Source organism: Dendrobium catenatum, unplaced genomic scaffold, assembly GCF_001605985.2.
Source record: "Dendrobium catenatum unplaced genomic scaffold, ASM160598v2 fragScaff_scaffold_621, whole genome shotgun sequence".
In the NCBI taxonomy this organism is placed as follows: Eukaryota; Viridiplantae; Streptophyta; class Magnoliopsida; order Asparagales; family Orchidaceae; genus Dendrobium; species Dendrobium catenatum.
Window position 1 is genome coordinate 1970108 of NW_021319083.1, and position 16641 is coordinate 1986748.

Here is a 16641-nt window from a genome sequence, read left to right on the forward strand (position 1 = left end):
GCGATTAAAACTCCAATATCAAATGAATTTGAAAATGAGAAAACCCTCATGAAAACTTTCCAAATTTGGAATTTCCAAATTTGGAAAGAATCTGAAACTTGAAATTTCAAATTTCAAAATTGGGTGTGAGGGAGAGATGGGGTGGACGGTTGAGGTGGGGCGCCGGTGGGGTGGTCGGCCGGAGCCGGTGATGGGCCGGCGGTGGATGTCCAAGGGCGGCGGCCAATGGAGAGGGGAAGGTTGTTCATGTGGAGGAGGGGAGGGAGATGGGTATGAAAATGAGCGAGAAGATAAAGACAATCTAACCACGAATCGAGGACTCTTCCAACGATTGGTGGGCCTTGCGAATTGCTCCACTTGAGCTCTCCTCCTTCTCAAGCACTCATGCAAGACGAAGTAGAAAATAAAACATAGATTTCATTCAAATATTCATTAACCATAATACAAAGCATGAGACCCCTATAAATAGATCTTCAAACATACGGAAATAAAAGTACTCAAATGCCCCTTGGGCTACAATAAGACATAACTCCCCACAGGGGTAAAATGGGAAACAGTAAATAAAAGACAATAATAATGAAATACATCATGACATTTAAATCAGAAGTAGAGGCGCTGAATCGTGGCCGTCGATAAACATGTCGGTAGCATCTGTCGATGTCCTCATCATGTTGCTTGAGAGGTTTTTGTTTGAAAGGTTGTTGGAGGATTTTTTAGGGTTCGACTTTAAGCATCAACAATGGGAGGTGCATATCTTCTTTAGCTATTTTAAGTACTTAGATTTTCTACTATATGTGAATCTAGGTTTTGACCAAGCACAAAATATGTGGCTTCTCTGGAAGCTATAGTTGTTGTTTCACCTAGTGTTATCAAAGCTCCATAAGCTTTAGATTATGAGCAAGACGTAGAAAGAAAGAAGATGCTGATGGTTATTGATAAATTCACTGGTCTTAATGATTTCAACTTTTGTATACTAAAAATAAAAGCATACCTTGCACACCATGATTTGGATGTGGTTTTATTTGAGGAGGTGATGCATAAAGTAGAAGAAAGGTTGCACGAATAGGTTTTGAATAAAATTTATAATATAATTTATCAAAGTCTTGGAGCTAGGTGTTTCGAGAAGTTGCAGATAAAAAAAAAGTCGTTGATTTAGAATCGTCGTATCTCAAGAATTCATTTAATCTCAATAAGAATTTTATATATTGCAAATGGATTACTCAAACCCCTTGAGTAAGCAAATGTATGACTTTTATCTAATAATTCTTGAATTGAAAACATGTGAGAGAATGAATGATGAAGATTAAGCAATTATTCACCCAATTTCCTTACCAAGTTGGAATGAACATTTCTTTCAGACTATGCTTTAGGGAAAGGATTTTTGGTCATGATGATGGGCTTATTGTGCGTGTTAGATCAAAATATTAGAACCAAAGTCCAAGTTTTAATTTTTTTATTATGATCCAAGTCAAATTCAAGAAGAAAATATTTTCTTTCATAAGAAGGTTATTTCAAGAAACAAAGCCCGAAGAGGAAGAACATGAATCAAGAAATGGTAAGAGGCGCTGATGCTGGGACACCCGAGGAAGGCTATGATTGTGCCAATATGTTATCAATCTCAGTTTTAGATCCATGTAAAGAATGGATCCTGGACTCTAGGTACTCTTATTGTGCCTAAATAAGAGTTGATTTGAATCTCTCTTTGAAAAAAGGTGGAAATATCTATCTTGGAAATAATAGAACATACAAAGTTCAAGGTTAAGGGTCTATTTGACTCAAATTTCACGATGACATGAAAATATTATTCAAGAATACATGGTATGCTCCTGAGCTGAAGAAATTTGATTTCTCTTGGTTAATTAAACTTGGATGCAATTTTAAATGTGATGATGGAAGCTTGAGGTATACACAGTTTCTTTGATCATTAAGAGATGCATTCAATTGAATGGGTTTGTGTATACTTTTTTGAGCAAATTATGATTTAGGCATTGGGTGGCATGCTTATAAATTTGTTGATAAACCAAATTATGGCATTCTAGATTATGACACGTGAACTTGAAAGTACTAGAAGAATTTTAAATATGGATTCTTTAGAAATAAGATGTTTGTTGATGCGGACATCCGATCATGAAGATTTTCAAAGGAGGAGACGACGATCGACAGCCGAGATCATTCCACTTTATCTTAATTTGTTATTTTTATTTTTATTATGAATTTTTCATTTTTACCCTTACTTAAGAGGGTCGTCCTATATAAGCCCTAAGGGCATATGTGTCTTGTTTTAATTTCTTAGGCCTAGATATAGAGGCCCTTGCTTGTGTACTGTGATGAATTATTAAGAAAAGAAATTTTGTTTGCACTTGTGTTCTTTGGAGAGAACTTGGGTGAGATTCCTATGGGAGGGAATCAGAGTTTCCACCAGCCGCAGGATGGGTCCGGGCTCGTGGCTTGAAGTCCCTTGGAGAAGTGCAACTTATTACCCAGCTGCAGGATGTGTCTGGGCTCACGGTTGTATATTTCTTTCCCTAAATCCTTTTCTCCTCCTCCCTTGACCGCCGGCCAAAATTCCCCACTTGCCACCCACCTATTCTACCACAAACCCCTCCAAAGCCACAAGCCTCCTCCAATCTATCCATATCAACCGCCGGCCATAAATCACTCCACCACCACCTCTTAGTCGGCCACCCCATCTCCTCCCATCCTCTTAGCCGCCGGCCACCCCCATCCCTTTTCCCTCTTAATGATGATTTCAATCATCATTAATACCTAGCAAAATTAGCCTACCTAATTTGGGGTAAGAATTAAATATATTTGAAATTCAAATTTGAATTTCAAATACTTTCCTAAAATTAACTAAGCTAAATTAGAAAAGTTCCTAAATTTAAGTCTAATTTGATTTTAAATTAGATTTTATTTAATTACCATTTTCCTAATTTAGAATCATGTTTTATGAAGTTTTAAATTCCCTCCCAATTCCCCTCCCATTAATTACACCCATTATATCCTTCCTTAACCGTCGGCCTCCCTCTTACTTGTCATTAGATCCCAAATTAAATCCCTATTAGTTATTTCCTTATTTAGCCTCTTGATTATTTGGAAAGAATTTGAATTCAAATTCAAAATAATTTGAATTCCAAAAGCTTTCTAATTAAACCAACTCTCATTTAGGAAACCCCTAAAATCTCTCAAATCTAAAATTAATTTCAAATTTAATTACCCCATCACATTTAATGCTATGACTCACGTACATTATATGTGGACATTTCTGCTCCCTCCCCATATGGTCGGCCCCATCTCTCCCTTATTTTAATTATTTCCTTCCTTATCAAGAAATCCAATTATGGGAATAATTATTTATTTATTTATTTATCCTTCCCTCCATCTTATATGAATTTCAAATTCAAATCCCTTAATTAAGGGATTTTTGAAATTGAATTTTAGATATTTAAATTTTTTTATCACCCCCCCCCCCTTCGTTCTACATTAGCTTGGTATCAGAGCATGGTTACCCGGGGTGTGGACTTGATGGAGTCAAGCTCTTTTCCACCTCGGGAGAATGATGCGGACATCCGATCATGAAGATTTTCAAAGGAGGAGACGACGATCGACGGCCGAGAATCATTCCACCTTATATTAATTTGTTATTTGTAATTTTTTTATTTTTATTATGAATTTTTTTCTTTTTACCCTTACTTAAGAGGGTCATCCTATGTAAGCCCTAGAGACATATGTATCTTGTTTTAATTTCTTGGGCCTATATATAGAGGCCCTTGCTTGTGTAATGTGATGATGATTATTGAATGAAATTTTAGCTCTTTGTTTTAGATCTCTTTGTGAGTTCTTGAGAGGAGAGGCCCTAAGCGAGGGATCAAGCAATACCCGTCAATCTTTAGTGGATTCTGAGGTTCGCGGCTCTTCTTTTTCCTATCCCCCTACACCCGCCACTTTCCCCTTCCCAAACCAAGCCTCCCTTCCCTAGACCTTCCAAACCCGCCGGCCCCTTGACCGCCCAAACCGCCGGCCAGCTCAACCAACAAGCCGCCGGCCACCTCCCCACCCCGCCGGCCTACCATCCGCCACCCTCCATCTGTCCGTCCACCAACCCACCACCGCCCCCCTTGCCATCCAATTTGAATTCCCAATTCAAATTAATTCAATTTCTTTCATATTTAAATTCCTAGCTATTTTGGAAGATTCCAATTTGAATTCAATTAATTAATCAAATTCAAATTCTTTCCTAACGCCTAACTCCAAGATAGGAAACCTCATGTTTAAATCAAAATCTGAAATAAAATTCAGATTTGATTTGAATTAGTTACTTAAACCTTGGGGCCCACCTAATTATGACAAATCCCCTCCCCCCTCTCCCTATTTGGCCGACCCCTTTAATGGGCTTTTTCTCTCTCCCAATTTAATCCAAATTCCCCACTAAATCAGCCCCCGATCCCCTCCTCCCTTGCCGCCCCTAGCCTTTAATGGATTAATTTGAATTTAAAATTAATTCCCTCCAAATTCACTTAAACCTGAATTTAATTTCAGATTTCTAAAATTTCCCCTAAGTGCTTCTCCAACCTTGCCGCTCCCCTCCTCTTCCTCAAGCCGGCCCAACATCATCCCATCCACCCGCCACCTCCTCTCCCTCTTCTCTCCATTGGTGCTCCCTCATCTCTCTCGGCAAGGATGCGTGGCGGATCCGGAAGTTGATCATGGACTTATTCTCAATTCTCGCGGGGAGATCGACGTCATCCGGTCACCCTTCTTGGACCCCTGATTCGGAGACGAGAACACCGTCAAGGAATACATTGACCGTATCCTTCCTCACTTAGCGGACGTCCTTGACAAACATTTACTTATTGAAGAGTGGAAGATCACCGGACGACTCCCCGTGTCTCCAACTCCGGCTCCTTCCTCGGCGACTAGCCCCCTTGACATCACGTGTCTACTAGTGGCATCCCTAAGCTTGTTTGCAATCTTCCTCCGCTAAGCCGAGCGATATCAAGAGTGTTAGTGAGGGATCCCGAGGTGAATGATCTAGATTTTAACCTGTGGATTTTGTTACGTGCCATTCGCTCTACTCTTTATTTGATGATGAAATTTTGCAAGTCTCCTATTGCTCTTAATTGTAATCAATTGTCGTTACTTAGTTATTATGTGGAAGTTTCTAAAGATCTATCTTGAAACGCATTCGTTTATGCTTAACTACGCCAAGTTCACAATTTATTAATTTTGTACAAGCAATTCTTGTTTCATCACATTGTTTTACATCATTTATGGATTTGAATTTTTGTGAATTCCTAATTGGGAAAATCTAAAAAATGAATTTTATTACTTCAAAGCTTAAATCTAAAGAAATTTTAGATTATGTGCATTCAGATCTAAGGGCCCTATATGAAGTCAATCAAATGATGGAGCAATGCATTTTATGTCTTTTATTGATGACCATTCAAGAAAATTGTGGTTATATTTCTTGAAATTGAAAAATAAAAGCCTTTGAGAAAGTGAAAGAATGTATGACTTCGGTTGAAATTCGAATAGAAAAGAATGTCAAGAAGTTTAGAACAGACAACGACTTTGAGCTGTGTTTTTTTCTATTCAATAAGTATTATAAGGAGCGAGGAGTGAAACACATCTCACAATCAGGTTAACGTCTCAATAAACTACTTAGCTGAATGTTGTATAGGATCTCATTTTTCTACGGGTAAGATGCATATTGAATAATTTAGGTCTACTAAAGACATTCAAAATGGAGACAATCAATATAACTATCTATTCGATAAACATGTTCAGGGCCCCAGAAGAAAGGTGCAGTGGTCATCCATATGACTCCAACATGCAAAAGATATTTGACTGCATTGCTTATGCTCACATTAAGAGGAACAAATTAGATTCAAGAGCTTTGAAATGTATTTAATTGGATATCTTGGCAGGCATTTTAAATGTTGGTCAATAGAGAGGACTTTATTGAGAAACAATTGTTAGATTTAATTTTGAACTATGGCTCAAAACAATATAGTTAATCTAAATTGGAGATTGCAACTTTACTGGGGCAGCCCGAATTTTGAAATTCTTGAAAATATTGATCAAAAGTCAATTGTGGACCTAACTATTGATGAAACAAAAATAAGAGCATTTGGTTTGGCGAAGGGAAAACCTATGCATATGGTTTGAGGGCTATCAAGGTATGCACAAGTTAATGTTATTTCTTATGAATTTGTGGATGGTTTTTCATTAGATGAAGATCAAAGTTCTTATAAAGAGGCCATGAAAAGTGCAAAAAAAGGGCAATAAATAATGAATGAAGAGCCGATCTCTTGCAAGAAGAATAACATTTGGGATTTGATATATAAACTAAAAAACATGATGTTTGCTAGCTATAAATGGTCAGACGAGAAGAATGATGTAATTCTTTAAGTAGAAAAGCTATGATTTAAAGCTAGGCTTACAAAAAAAGGGTTTTACACAAGAAAGAGGTGTAAATTGAATTATGAAGCATACATCTAGACATATGCTTCTTGTTATGGTAGGACAATTTTACATGCATCTTAGCAAATGAATTTTAAAACATTATTCCTGCATGAAGGAGGCTGTTTACTTGTATCAACCTAAAGGTTTTACTAAAATTGAAACTAATTTTGATGTCTACCAAAAAGATCATTGTATGAGTTTAAAGAATCTCCAAGAATATTGTAAAAAAGATTTAACTAATGCATGCTTGATATCGGCTTCACTCATTGCAATTATGATTCTTATGTGTATATGAAATATTAAAAGATTAGTGATACTATCGATCTTTTACTCTCAATTGATGATATATCACTTGCAATAATTGTTTCAAAAGAAATCACAAGATTGAAGGCTTTTCTTTAGATGAAGTTCTAAAAAATAACTTGGTATGCCAAGAAAATTCTTGGAGTGGAGATCATAGAGATATAAAAAATAATGCTTGTTATTCTTATAAGGAATATACATCAAGAAGATTATTGATAGGTTTGGTATGACAGCTTCTAAACCAGTTCGACCTCTAGCACAACATTTTAAGTTGAGTAAGGATCAACCACCAAGTTATGATAAGGAAAGATCATATATGAAGAAGGCTTCCTATTAAAATATTAAGATTAGTATCATGTATGCTCTGATTTATTGTATGCAATATTTGGCTTATTCACTTGGCATTATGTATTAGGTTTTATTTTTTATCAATGGAGACATTATGGGAAAGCTACAAAATGGGTGCTGGTTTAAATGAAACCAGTGCTTTGGAATTGAGGTATGAAAAATTGAATTCAGTAAATGAAGTGATTACAGGGTATGCAGAGTCAAAATTTCCTAGCTTTATTGATACTTGAAGATTTTTTATAGGTTACGTTACTAAGGTGTTTGGAAATATTATTTTGGAAGGCTACTTTGCAACCAGTTGTGGCCTTATTTATAACTAAAGCTAAGTTCTATATTTTCATTAAAACCTTAAAAGAAGCCATATGTTTGAAGGATTGATTTCTGAATTACTAATTTAGTCATATTCGCTCTTGTGCCTGTGTTTTGTGATAATCAAAGCGGTGTATTCCTCGCTAAAATTTGCATGTATCATGAAAGGATCAATTACATAGATGTGAAGTTTCATTTCATTGAGGAAGTATTTGGTGATGAGATTGTGGTAGTGTGAAGATCTCATCAAATGACAATATGCATCAGATATGATGACAAAGGCTCTAATTTTCTCAAAATTTCAGCATTGCTCGGATTTATTGCGGGTGTTGAGAGAGAAGTCTCTATTTTGTTTGCTTATCTCTTGCAATCAAGATGAAGATTGTTGTGTTGGTTCTTTTATTTACTATTAGTTTGTTTCACTTTCAGTTTAGTTTCTTGTTAAGAGGTGTATTTTAATAATTATTTATTTACACATTTATCGTAAGGAGTTTGGCTATAAATATACCCTTCACTCTTGTATTGAAGACAGATAATTATTATTAGTGATTAGTGAATAAATCTTCTCTTTTATTATACTAGTCTTCTTTTTTTTTTTCTCTTTTGTGTTTTTTATTTCTAGCGTAACAGTGCTTTTATTCTTATCCAAGAACAAAGTGGATGTGAAGTTGTAGTTACTTTCATTCCCTTTTGAACCTTGAAGGTGTTGCTGCTCAAGGGGTTCTTAGGTTGAATGGTTTTTGGAGGATTTACCCTATTTTTCGCTTCAAGCATCAATATAAGGGGGTAGTCATGGGCCTTTTTTTATTTTTTGGGGGAAAACTTCATAGAAATCCATGGAAATGCTTTCCCATGAGAGTTTTAGTATGTGCAATGACATGTATATTCAGTTCCTATTTGAAGTTTTGGCGGTACTACAATATATATATATATATCTATCTCTCTCTCTCTCTATATATATATATACACTATTGTTTTTAAAATTTTTTACGGTACTACAATATATGATTCTTCTGGTATACTTAGTTCTTGTTGCATGTTTGGTCGATAAAAATATCGTTGTAGGTTTTGTAATGCCTTTTGCACCCCAAAATGTACAACCACATTGTATCGCCTCAAATGTGTGCACCTTTCACATTCATTAGACGTTAGGTGCATAATCCAGTCTGCACAATTATGCTCCTTTGTGGAGTAGGCCATTTCTTAGTGCTAAATCTGAATGAGTTTCCTTCTCAAAGTGCTTTAATATTTGTCTGGAAAGTGGTTCTTTCGGTGCTACTCATATTAAGGAAAAAATGGCAAATGAACTTAGATGTATTGATAGGCTCCCATGTAACTGTTTGCATTAGTCACTGCCTATGCTCTGGGCCGCTACAACAACAATATCAATCTTTCATCCCACTAAATGGGGTTTGCTACATGAATCATTTTTCTTCATTGTGTCCTTTAACAGTTAAGTTCTCATTTAGATCTAATAAAGAAAGGTCATTTTTGATATTTTCTAACCAAGTCTTTTTAGGTCTACCTCTACCTTTCTTAACAAAGGTCAAATCTAAGACATCTACTCTCCTAACTGGGTCATTGGAAGGCCGCCGTTTTATGTGACCAAACCATCTAAGACATCTACGCTCTGGGCCACTCGATAATTTTTGCCTTTTTAGGATCAATCTTCATCACATTTTTTCCCACCTCAAATCCTATGTAGAACAGACACTTTTTGATAATTCACTTTTCTTTTAGTTCAATGGAGATTGTGTTATTCTAGCTAATGGGATGCCTTCTTGCAAATGCTCTAAGTTCTCCTCCCATGTTTTATTGTAGAGTAGAGGATATCTTTTAAATAGATGATAATAAAGTCATACGTATATAATTAGAGACCATCATTCATTAATCTTATGAATGTAGTTGGGGCATTGCAAAGTTTGAATTACATAACCAACAATTGATACAACTCTTTTTAGTTTCGAAAAGTATCGATCATGCATCCATCTCATTAATGTTCACCTGATAGTATAGAGGTCCAACTTGGTGAATATGTTTGTTGGATTCTTAATTGATCCAGCAGATTTTTGATGCACGAATGCAGATAATAGTTCTCATTGTTGGTCCCTCAGTTGTTTGTGAGGGACCAAAATAGTCTCTTTCTTTTGATGGATCAATTTGGTCCCTCAATTTTTTAAAATGAGATTTTTTGATCCTAACATCTAATGTTGGAGTTAATGGTGTTAAATGTAAGGATATTTGATCATTTTTTAATTAAATATTTATAAAATATAATTTTCAAATAATTTTAAATTTTAAAAAATATTAATATTTTCTAAACCCTTTAAAAAATTAATGATAATTTTAAGTTTAATTTTAAAAAATTTAGTCTATTTATTGATTTAGAGAAATCAAATGCAAATAGATATTATTTTTAACTTAGTCGCACATATTTTTATCAATCATATTTTATAATATGATGAGGTAGCTTTGCATTGATCTCATAATTTCTGGCAACATTTGACTTAAAAGGTCAAAGTAAGTTTTGGAGCATTACATTTTTTGCTCATCTTTTTGTTCTTCAAGAATTGAGTCTTTCCTTCGACGGTTTTGGTGCCTTATCTTTCTTGCTTTGACTTGCCTTGATTCTTGTACTTCATGACTATTGCCATCACACTAGCCTAAAACTGTGATCAACAATTTAAAACAGTTGGAGTTCATTTGCAATTTTATTTTCAAAACTTGTACATCTCAATATTTCCTAATAAAGTAATTGCCATGTCAGAATTAAATACACAAATTTGATAGGAAGATGAAATTAAGTGGCATTTTTTAGCATAAAATAGACTAACCATCCCAAACAACACTAAAGAACAAGATATATCCACTCCCAAATTGTTGGAATATGATTAATAATTGATGCTAATGATGTTTTATGTTTGCAATTAGATGATTAACTTCTTTATTTGGAATTAGACTATGTTGAATAACTTAGGCTTCATTTGGGACAGCTTTCTTCTGCTTCTTAAAACTGCTTTCTATTAAAAAAATTAAAAATTTTATACTAAAAAACCGCTTTAAGAAGCAGCAAGAAAGTCGTCTCAAACAAAGCCTTAAACTCACCTAAATCTCTGGTTTTTCTTGCAGCAAGAGAAGCAGAAAGCTATGATCAGTGAGATGGTCGGAAAACTGACAAATGTGTGCTGGGACAAATGCATTACAGGCACTCCTGGAAGCAAATTCAGCTCTGGTGAGACCTCCTGCCTCACCAATTGTGCTCAGCGGTATATGGATATGAGCATAATCATCATGAAACGCTTCCAGTCCATGCAGTGAAGAAAATCACTATCTTGTTTTTTAGTTTCAATCTTCAATCTGCACCATATAACTAGGTTGAGACGCTTCTTTTTTCCTTGGTAAGTTACTTGGACTCTGTTTTTCTTCGGTTTCATTGAAGAAAATCCTTTCTGTTTCGCTGAAATTACTTATGTTTTGCATTATTATCAGTTTCTTACTGTGATCTTCTGTTTTTGTGCAATTTGGAGTGACCATAACTGTCTTAAAAATGATTATGAAATTATAAATTTGAAAATAGCTCTCTTATTGCTATCATATTCTTCTAGATTTGGTTGTAGAAAAATTCTTCATCATAGAACTTATTATGAACAACAACAAAATTTGCAACTAAATAGAAGTGCGGTAATGATTTGTAAAATAAATTAATGTAGGGAAAATAATCTTATCGAGATGCCAAAAATAATCTTGTGACCTCTAATACGGCAAGTTATTCTGTGCAGACGCTGAGCGTTGTTCAGAGATCAACCATAATGCACCACATCACCCCAGTTCGGTACTGCGGCTCGGTACTACGCTCGGTACCGCTAATATGGCGCATTCTGGTTGGTCTCTGGACGGTGAACTGCGTTTGATGTCCACAGAATAATTTCTCCTCATGCGGAGTCTATGTAGATAGTTCTCATCCTAGCTTTACTATGATGATCTATCTGTTGAGATAAGGACTAGCCGACTAGCTGTTTGTAGTTCTAAAAATTACTGCCTTATTGATGGTGAGGGTTATATTATTTTGATTCTTTGTCTATGTTTGATGGAGGTGATGCTACTATATAGTTTTCCCTAAAGAATAATTTTTGTATATTTGAAAATTTCTTTCTTTGACTTTATCTTACCTCATTTGTTGATGTTTTAACTCTAATTTTGCTAGCTTACATTAGCTTTATTTCCTTCTTTTTTATAATATTCATACATTCTTGTGCACATTGATCCAGCCTAAAGTTAGCTCAATTAGGGGAGTAAATGAATCTAGTATGGTCGGATATTTGCCTAATTGAGCCAAGTTGTTTTAGTTGTTATTGAACTTGAGCTTGGCTTATTAAAAAATTATAGGCTCAAGTTCGGTTCAATTGTTCGAGCTTATTTGGATAGCTTGAGTTGGACTCCATTGTTGAGCTTGATTTTTTAATTTTAAATTATATATTTTTAATATAGAATTTATTTAACAAGGTTTAACTATATTTTATAATGTTAATTAAATTCATTTTTAAATGTATTTGACTTAATCGAGCAGCTTAATCAGGTTACGAGGCGAGTCAGATTGAGCGCGAGTTTGTTTAATATATATGCTCGATATTGGCTCGACTTGAACTTGTGGCTCAATAAATTTCACTCGTGAGCTTGTTCAACTCACTTACACCCCTAAGCTCAATATCGGACCAGCTCGACTTAGTTCAACTTCAATTCAAGTCATGATGGCTCAAAGATTTCTATCCAAGTCAAAATTTTATAGGTCAATCTTTAATTTTAAAATTAAATAAAATGTCTATTGATATCAAGATTTAGTGTAATAATGTAAAATAATACAAAATAATGATATAATAAACTCAACGTTTTAGCTTTTAAACAACTATCATACATAAAATGAATCAATGATCAGTCATGTTGCTCTTTGCAGCTCACTCTTATTTGTGAAGAACTTGTCTTCTATGAGTTCATTAGTTATGAATTCTAACCGAACGTTAAACTAGCATTTGTTGCCCACGAGCTGCTCCAATCGAACGTGAAAATATGTAATTTTTTCGATGTGAACAATGCGATGTTAATATTGACGTCGCACTCGCCGCAAACATCTTTTTGTTTGTTTGTTTGTTGGAGAAAGAATATATATACCCATAATATTCTTTTTGGTGCTATGAAATGGAGTTCGGTTGCGTTGGATTTAATAAAAAAAAAATAAAAGTTATTAACTGCTCACTAACAAACGGCTGATCTATCATTAAATTAAGCATTACTGCTGACTGCTCTAAAATTAACTTAATTAACGTTTATGTTTTTACTTGTTAAAACAAAAGCTGCTGATTCAATCTTGTTGAATGGATGTTTCCACTTCAAGCTAAATTATTGCATATTGCATACTAAAAATAGGGGTGTACTTTTTTTTTTTTTGGGACATTTAGGCCATTTAAGGCAAACTCACACACACAACGCATATTTAATATTTTTAATAATTTTATACTTAAAAAATCTTCAATGTTAATATATATTAAGTGATTTTTTTTATAATGAGTCAGCTCTTGACCTAACAAGTCGAGTTAAGGTTGGCTCAAACATGGCTCATTAGCTCAATAAGCTCGGCTTATGAGCACATGTCGAGTCGAGCTCGAGTTAGCTCACAAATCAACTTAACTCACTCACACCCATATCTAAAAATGTATCAATCAACATCATCATATATGATCTACCTATAAATAACTAGGATTTCTTCTACTATATATAATCATATTATCTTAACACATATGATTCCTTTCAATAATCAAAAACTACACTTCCATTAACAATTAAAGGCTAAAAACACCTAAATACACACTTAAACTAAACTACTACATTAGAATTAGAGTAAATTCTTAGGAAGAGTGAAGGCATGCATTACCCTCTCCTCCCTAACAATCACATTATTGAAACTAGCAAGTGAAAGCCATTAGTGCTCATCCACCCTTTGCAATGAAAACTAGCTTAAATATACATTCAAATTCCTCCACTCCAAACACTTTAGCTTTCTCAAACTCGACTCTTCTCAACGCCCATATTATTAGCTTTGTCTTCCTCTCTCGCCCTTTCTATCTCATCTTTACTCGTTTTCTTAACTTCTGTATCATTGGCGACAATAATCTCTACCGAACTGAGCTTCCCTTCAGTTTCCAAGCTCTTTGGAACCTTTGTGTCCTTGTAGATAATGTAAAGCAACATTTGAACCGCACCAAATGCGAATCCTAATATATTTGGAAGCTGGATAAACATGTTTAGTGAGTAATTAACAAGGTAATTAATGTATTAAGCTAAATAAATGGTTAAGATAATCAGTAGTTACTGCAACGTAGATGTCTCTGGAGCAGAGGCCAAAGGAGAACCAAACCACTGCGCTTAATGTGAGGAAGAATGAGAGATTGAATGGCATGAACTCCACACTTTTGGTACGTATAACCTGCCTCTGGATTGTATAAAAGATAAATAAATGGCAAGTAATTAGTCAAGATGATAGTAATTAAGGAAGTTCTTGCTTAATTATGCTCTTAATTATGATATACACATACAATTATGCTTAATGGAGCAACAAAGACGATGACTGAGAAAGCTACGCAGATCCATCCAAGCACTTGAAGGCGAAGTGAGCCATTAGAGATCAGGAGAAGAATGCATAGAACTATCAGAGATGATAACCCTACGTTCAACAACATGATCATCTTGAATGTGTGTACCTGTACGTAATTTTCATTAAAAATTTTGAATATTTGCATGTTAAATAGAGGAGAGGAGAGATTATTCTGTGCGGACATCGAACGCAGTTCACTGTTTAAAGACCAATAAGAATGTGCAACATCAGCGGTACTAAGCTCTGTACCGAGCAGTACAGAGCAGAGGGTGACATGGCGCATTCTGGTTGGTCTTTGGATGGATTTTCGTCATCCGCACAAAAATAATTTCACTAGAGAGAGAGAGAGAGAGAGTTACCCGAGCTTTCTTAGAGGCATAAAGGAGAAACATGAGGGTGTAAATGGTTTCAATGACACAGCCAAAGGAGTTGATGGTAATTAGGAGATAAGCATCTTTTTTGATTAAAGCATAAAATATCCAAAGCATTGCACTGAACAGAGCCACCACATAAGGCTCAGATTTGAACCCTTCCGTTGATTTCTTTCGATAAATTCGATAAAATGTTGGCCTGCAATTCATTTTTTAAAGCCAAAAAAATTACTTCTGTATATAAAATTAAATTAGTAATATACTAAAATTACATGTAAAATATTATTAATCTGAAAATATTCTTACAGTGGAGCGAGGTAAACCATGAAAGAGACGGCATTGCCTGTAATGGATTAATTCAACATAAAATGGAATTAATTAGTTTGAAAAGAATGTTAATTTGACAACAATAATGGGAGATTTACTATTCATTATGACAAGGAGACTAAACTCTCTCTCTCTTTCTCACTCAATTATTTTGTGCCGACGCTGAATCCCGTTTGGAGACCAATCAGAATGAGCCATGTCGGTACCGCGGCTAGATATTGCTGATGTGACTCATTCTGATTGGTCTTCGAATGTAGAGCTGCGTTCGACATCTGCACAGAATAATTTCTTCTCTCTCTAACTTGCCGTTACGAGCATGTAATAGTTAATTAATTGCAGAAATTTATTTCATATATATAAATAGATATATGAAAGCATCCAATTCACAATATGGAAGAGAAATAAAATTTAAAAGTGCCATGCATGCATAGGAAGATCAAAGGAAGGAGAAGGAGAGCTAAGTAATTATGAGAGCGAAAGAGAAATGAGGGCCTTCATGATTATTATAGTAGTACCTAAGATGCCAAAGGCAAATGCCCAAGGATGATCCAAAGATAAGCCTCCAGCCATTTCAAAAGGAAGAAGAAGAAGAAGAAGAAGAAGATGATGATGATGAAGAAGAAGAAGAGAAGAAGAAGATGATGATGATGGGATTGCAGAAAAAGGAAATAACTCCTTTGCTGCTTCTTAATTCTTCTTCTTCAAACTTGGAAGAAAATCAAACTAACTTGGGTTGTATCACTATGAGGAAGAACCTTCTCTTATATATAGGGAGTTGAGGGGGTTTGGGGCTGGACCATGCTGATTTGGAGGCATGGGGTTGATACCTTCCACCAAGCATGCTAAAACTGAAAATTATTATTTTTATGGAAGGAATCATAAAACCAATTATTTAAAATTTACTTAAGGCATATTGACAAAGTTCATCATATATAGATGTAAATGAAAAATTTATATGCCTATCCTTTAATATTTGATTGATTATATAGTAGTGTCCTAATTAACTATCACTATTATGAAAAAAGGCTTTCGAAACGCTTTTTCTGCCCTACAATTGTAGCAAAAACACTTATTATTTCATTTGCAGCGGATATAAAACCGCTGCACATCCACCGTATTTGTTATCGCTGCAAATAACTTCTGCATGGCTATTCAAACTGTTGCCTTAGATGTAGGTTTTAGCAACGATTTTAACAACTATAATTCTACTATATTACAAAAGTTTTAACCGCTACAATTATGCTACATATGATAATTGAGACTCATGCAATAATTTAATTTTATTATGATTTATATTGATCAATTGAAATCTATTAAAATTATCATAATTAAGGGTTTTTTCTAAAGTATAGAATTGATCAAAAATAAATAAATCTATTGAATTTAATAAAATTATAGAAAAAATCAACAAAGGTATTCAAAATTTTTATACTCCATTGTAAATCTTCTAAGATCATGTACTTGATGATCAGTTGATTCACAAACCAAACCATGAAACCTACTCCCAAATTTTTCTCTCTTACATTGTCAGTTCCACCATTATTGGTAGATGTATTAGATTTGACTTATGTTAAGAACGATAGGAAATACCTAATTAACAAATTTGATTAGCAAATATTAGAAATGATCGACCTTTCTTTTTAATATCATCTTTCCTGTTTATTTCTCAAATAATGAGGAAAACTCTAGTGGCATATTTGAGATTCTTTTATTCATAAATAGTGATTGTTAGCTATCTCCGTTAGTAAGTATTTGTGACGGCATTGCCAACATTAATTTTAAAATTGAATTATATCAATATTACCATTAATTAACAAACTAAGTCTTCATTTGGGATAACTCTCTTGCTGCTTCTTAAATCGACTTTCTTGT

General features: G+C 34.6%; 2 protein-coding genes across 3 annotated transcripts in view; one reads left to right on the top strand and one right to left on the bottom strand.

Moving 5' to 3' along the window:
- Positions 1-10932, top strand: part of LOC110111811 (mitochondrial import inner membrane translocase subunit TIM8) — a 28378-nt gene extending 17446 nt beyond the window's left edge. For both annotated transcript variants that reach the window (XM_028695083.1, XM_020843830.2), the window contains one exon: positions 10555-10932. In XM_028695083.1, the coding sequence (XP_028550916.1) occupies positions 10555-10743 (189 nt within the window). In that variant the 3' untranslated portion in view covers positions 10744-10932. The remainder of the gene's footprint in view (positions 1-10554) is intronic.
- Positions 10933-13479: 2547 nt separating this feature from the next.
- LOC110111838 (bidirectional sugar transporter SWEET14) lies at positions 13480-15339 on the bottom strand. The gene is made up of 6 exons (XM_020843870.2): positions 15285-15339; positions 14749-14785; positions 14431-14641; positions 14013-14177; positions 13790-13909; positions 13480-13707 (listed from the first exon to the last, which is right to left on the bottom strand). Exons 1-6 carry the CDS (start codon positions 15337-15339, stop codon positions 13480-13482), a joined length of 816 nt encoding a protein of 271 aa, XP_020699529.1.
- Between the last annotated feature and the right edge of the window lie 1302 nt (positions 15340-16641).

Coding starts and splice junctions, on each gene's coding strand:
- LOC110111838 (XM_020843870.2), bottom strand. CDS start 15,339: ATGGCTGGAGGCTTATCTTTGGATCATCCTTGGGCATTTGCCTTTGGC. Junction 14,178..14,430: donor ATGCCTCTAAGAAAGCTCGG/GTAACTCTCTCT, acceptor AATTACGTACAG/GTACACACATTCAAGATGAT. Junction 13,910..14,012: donor TTGCTCCATTAAGCATAATT/GTATGTGTATAT, acceptor TATACAATCCAG/AGGCAGGTTATACGTACCAA.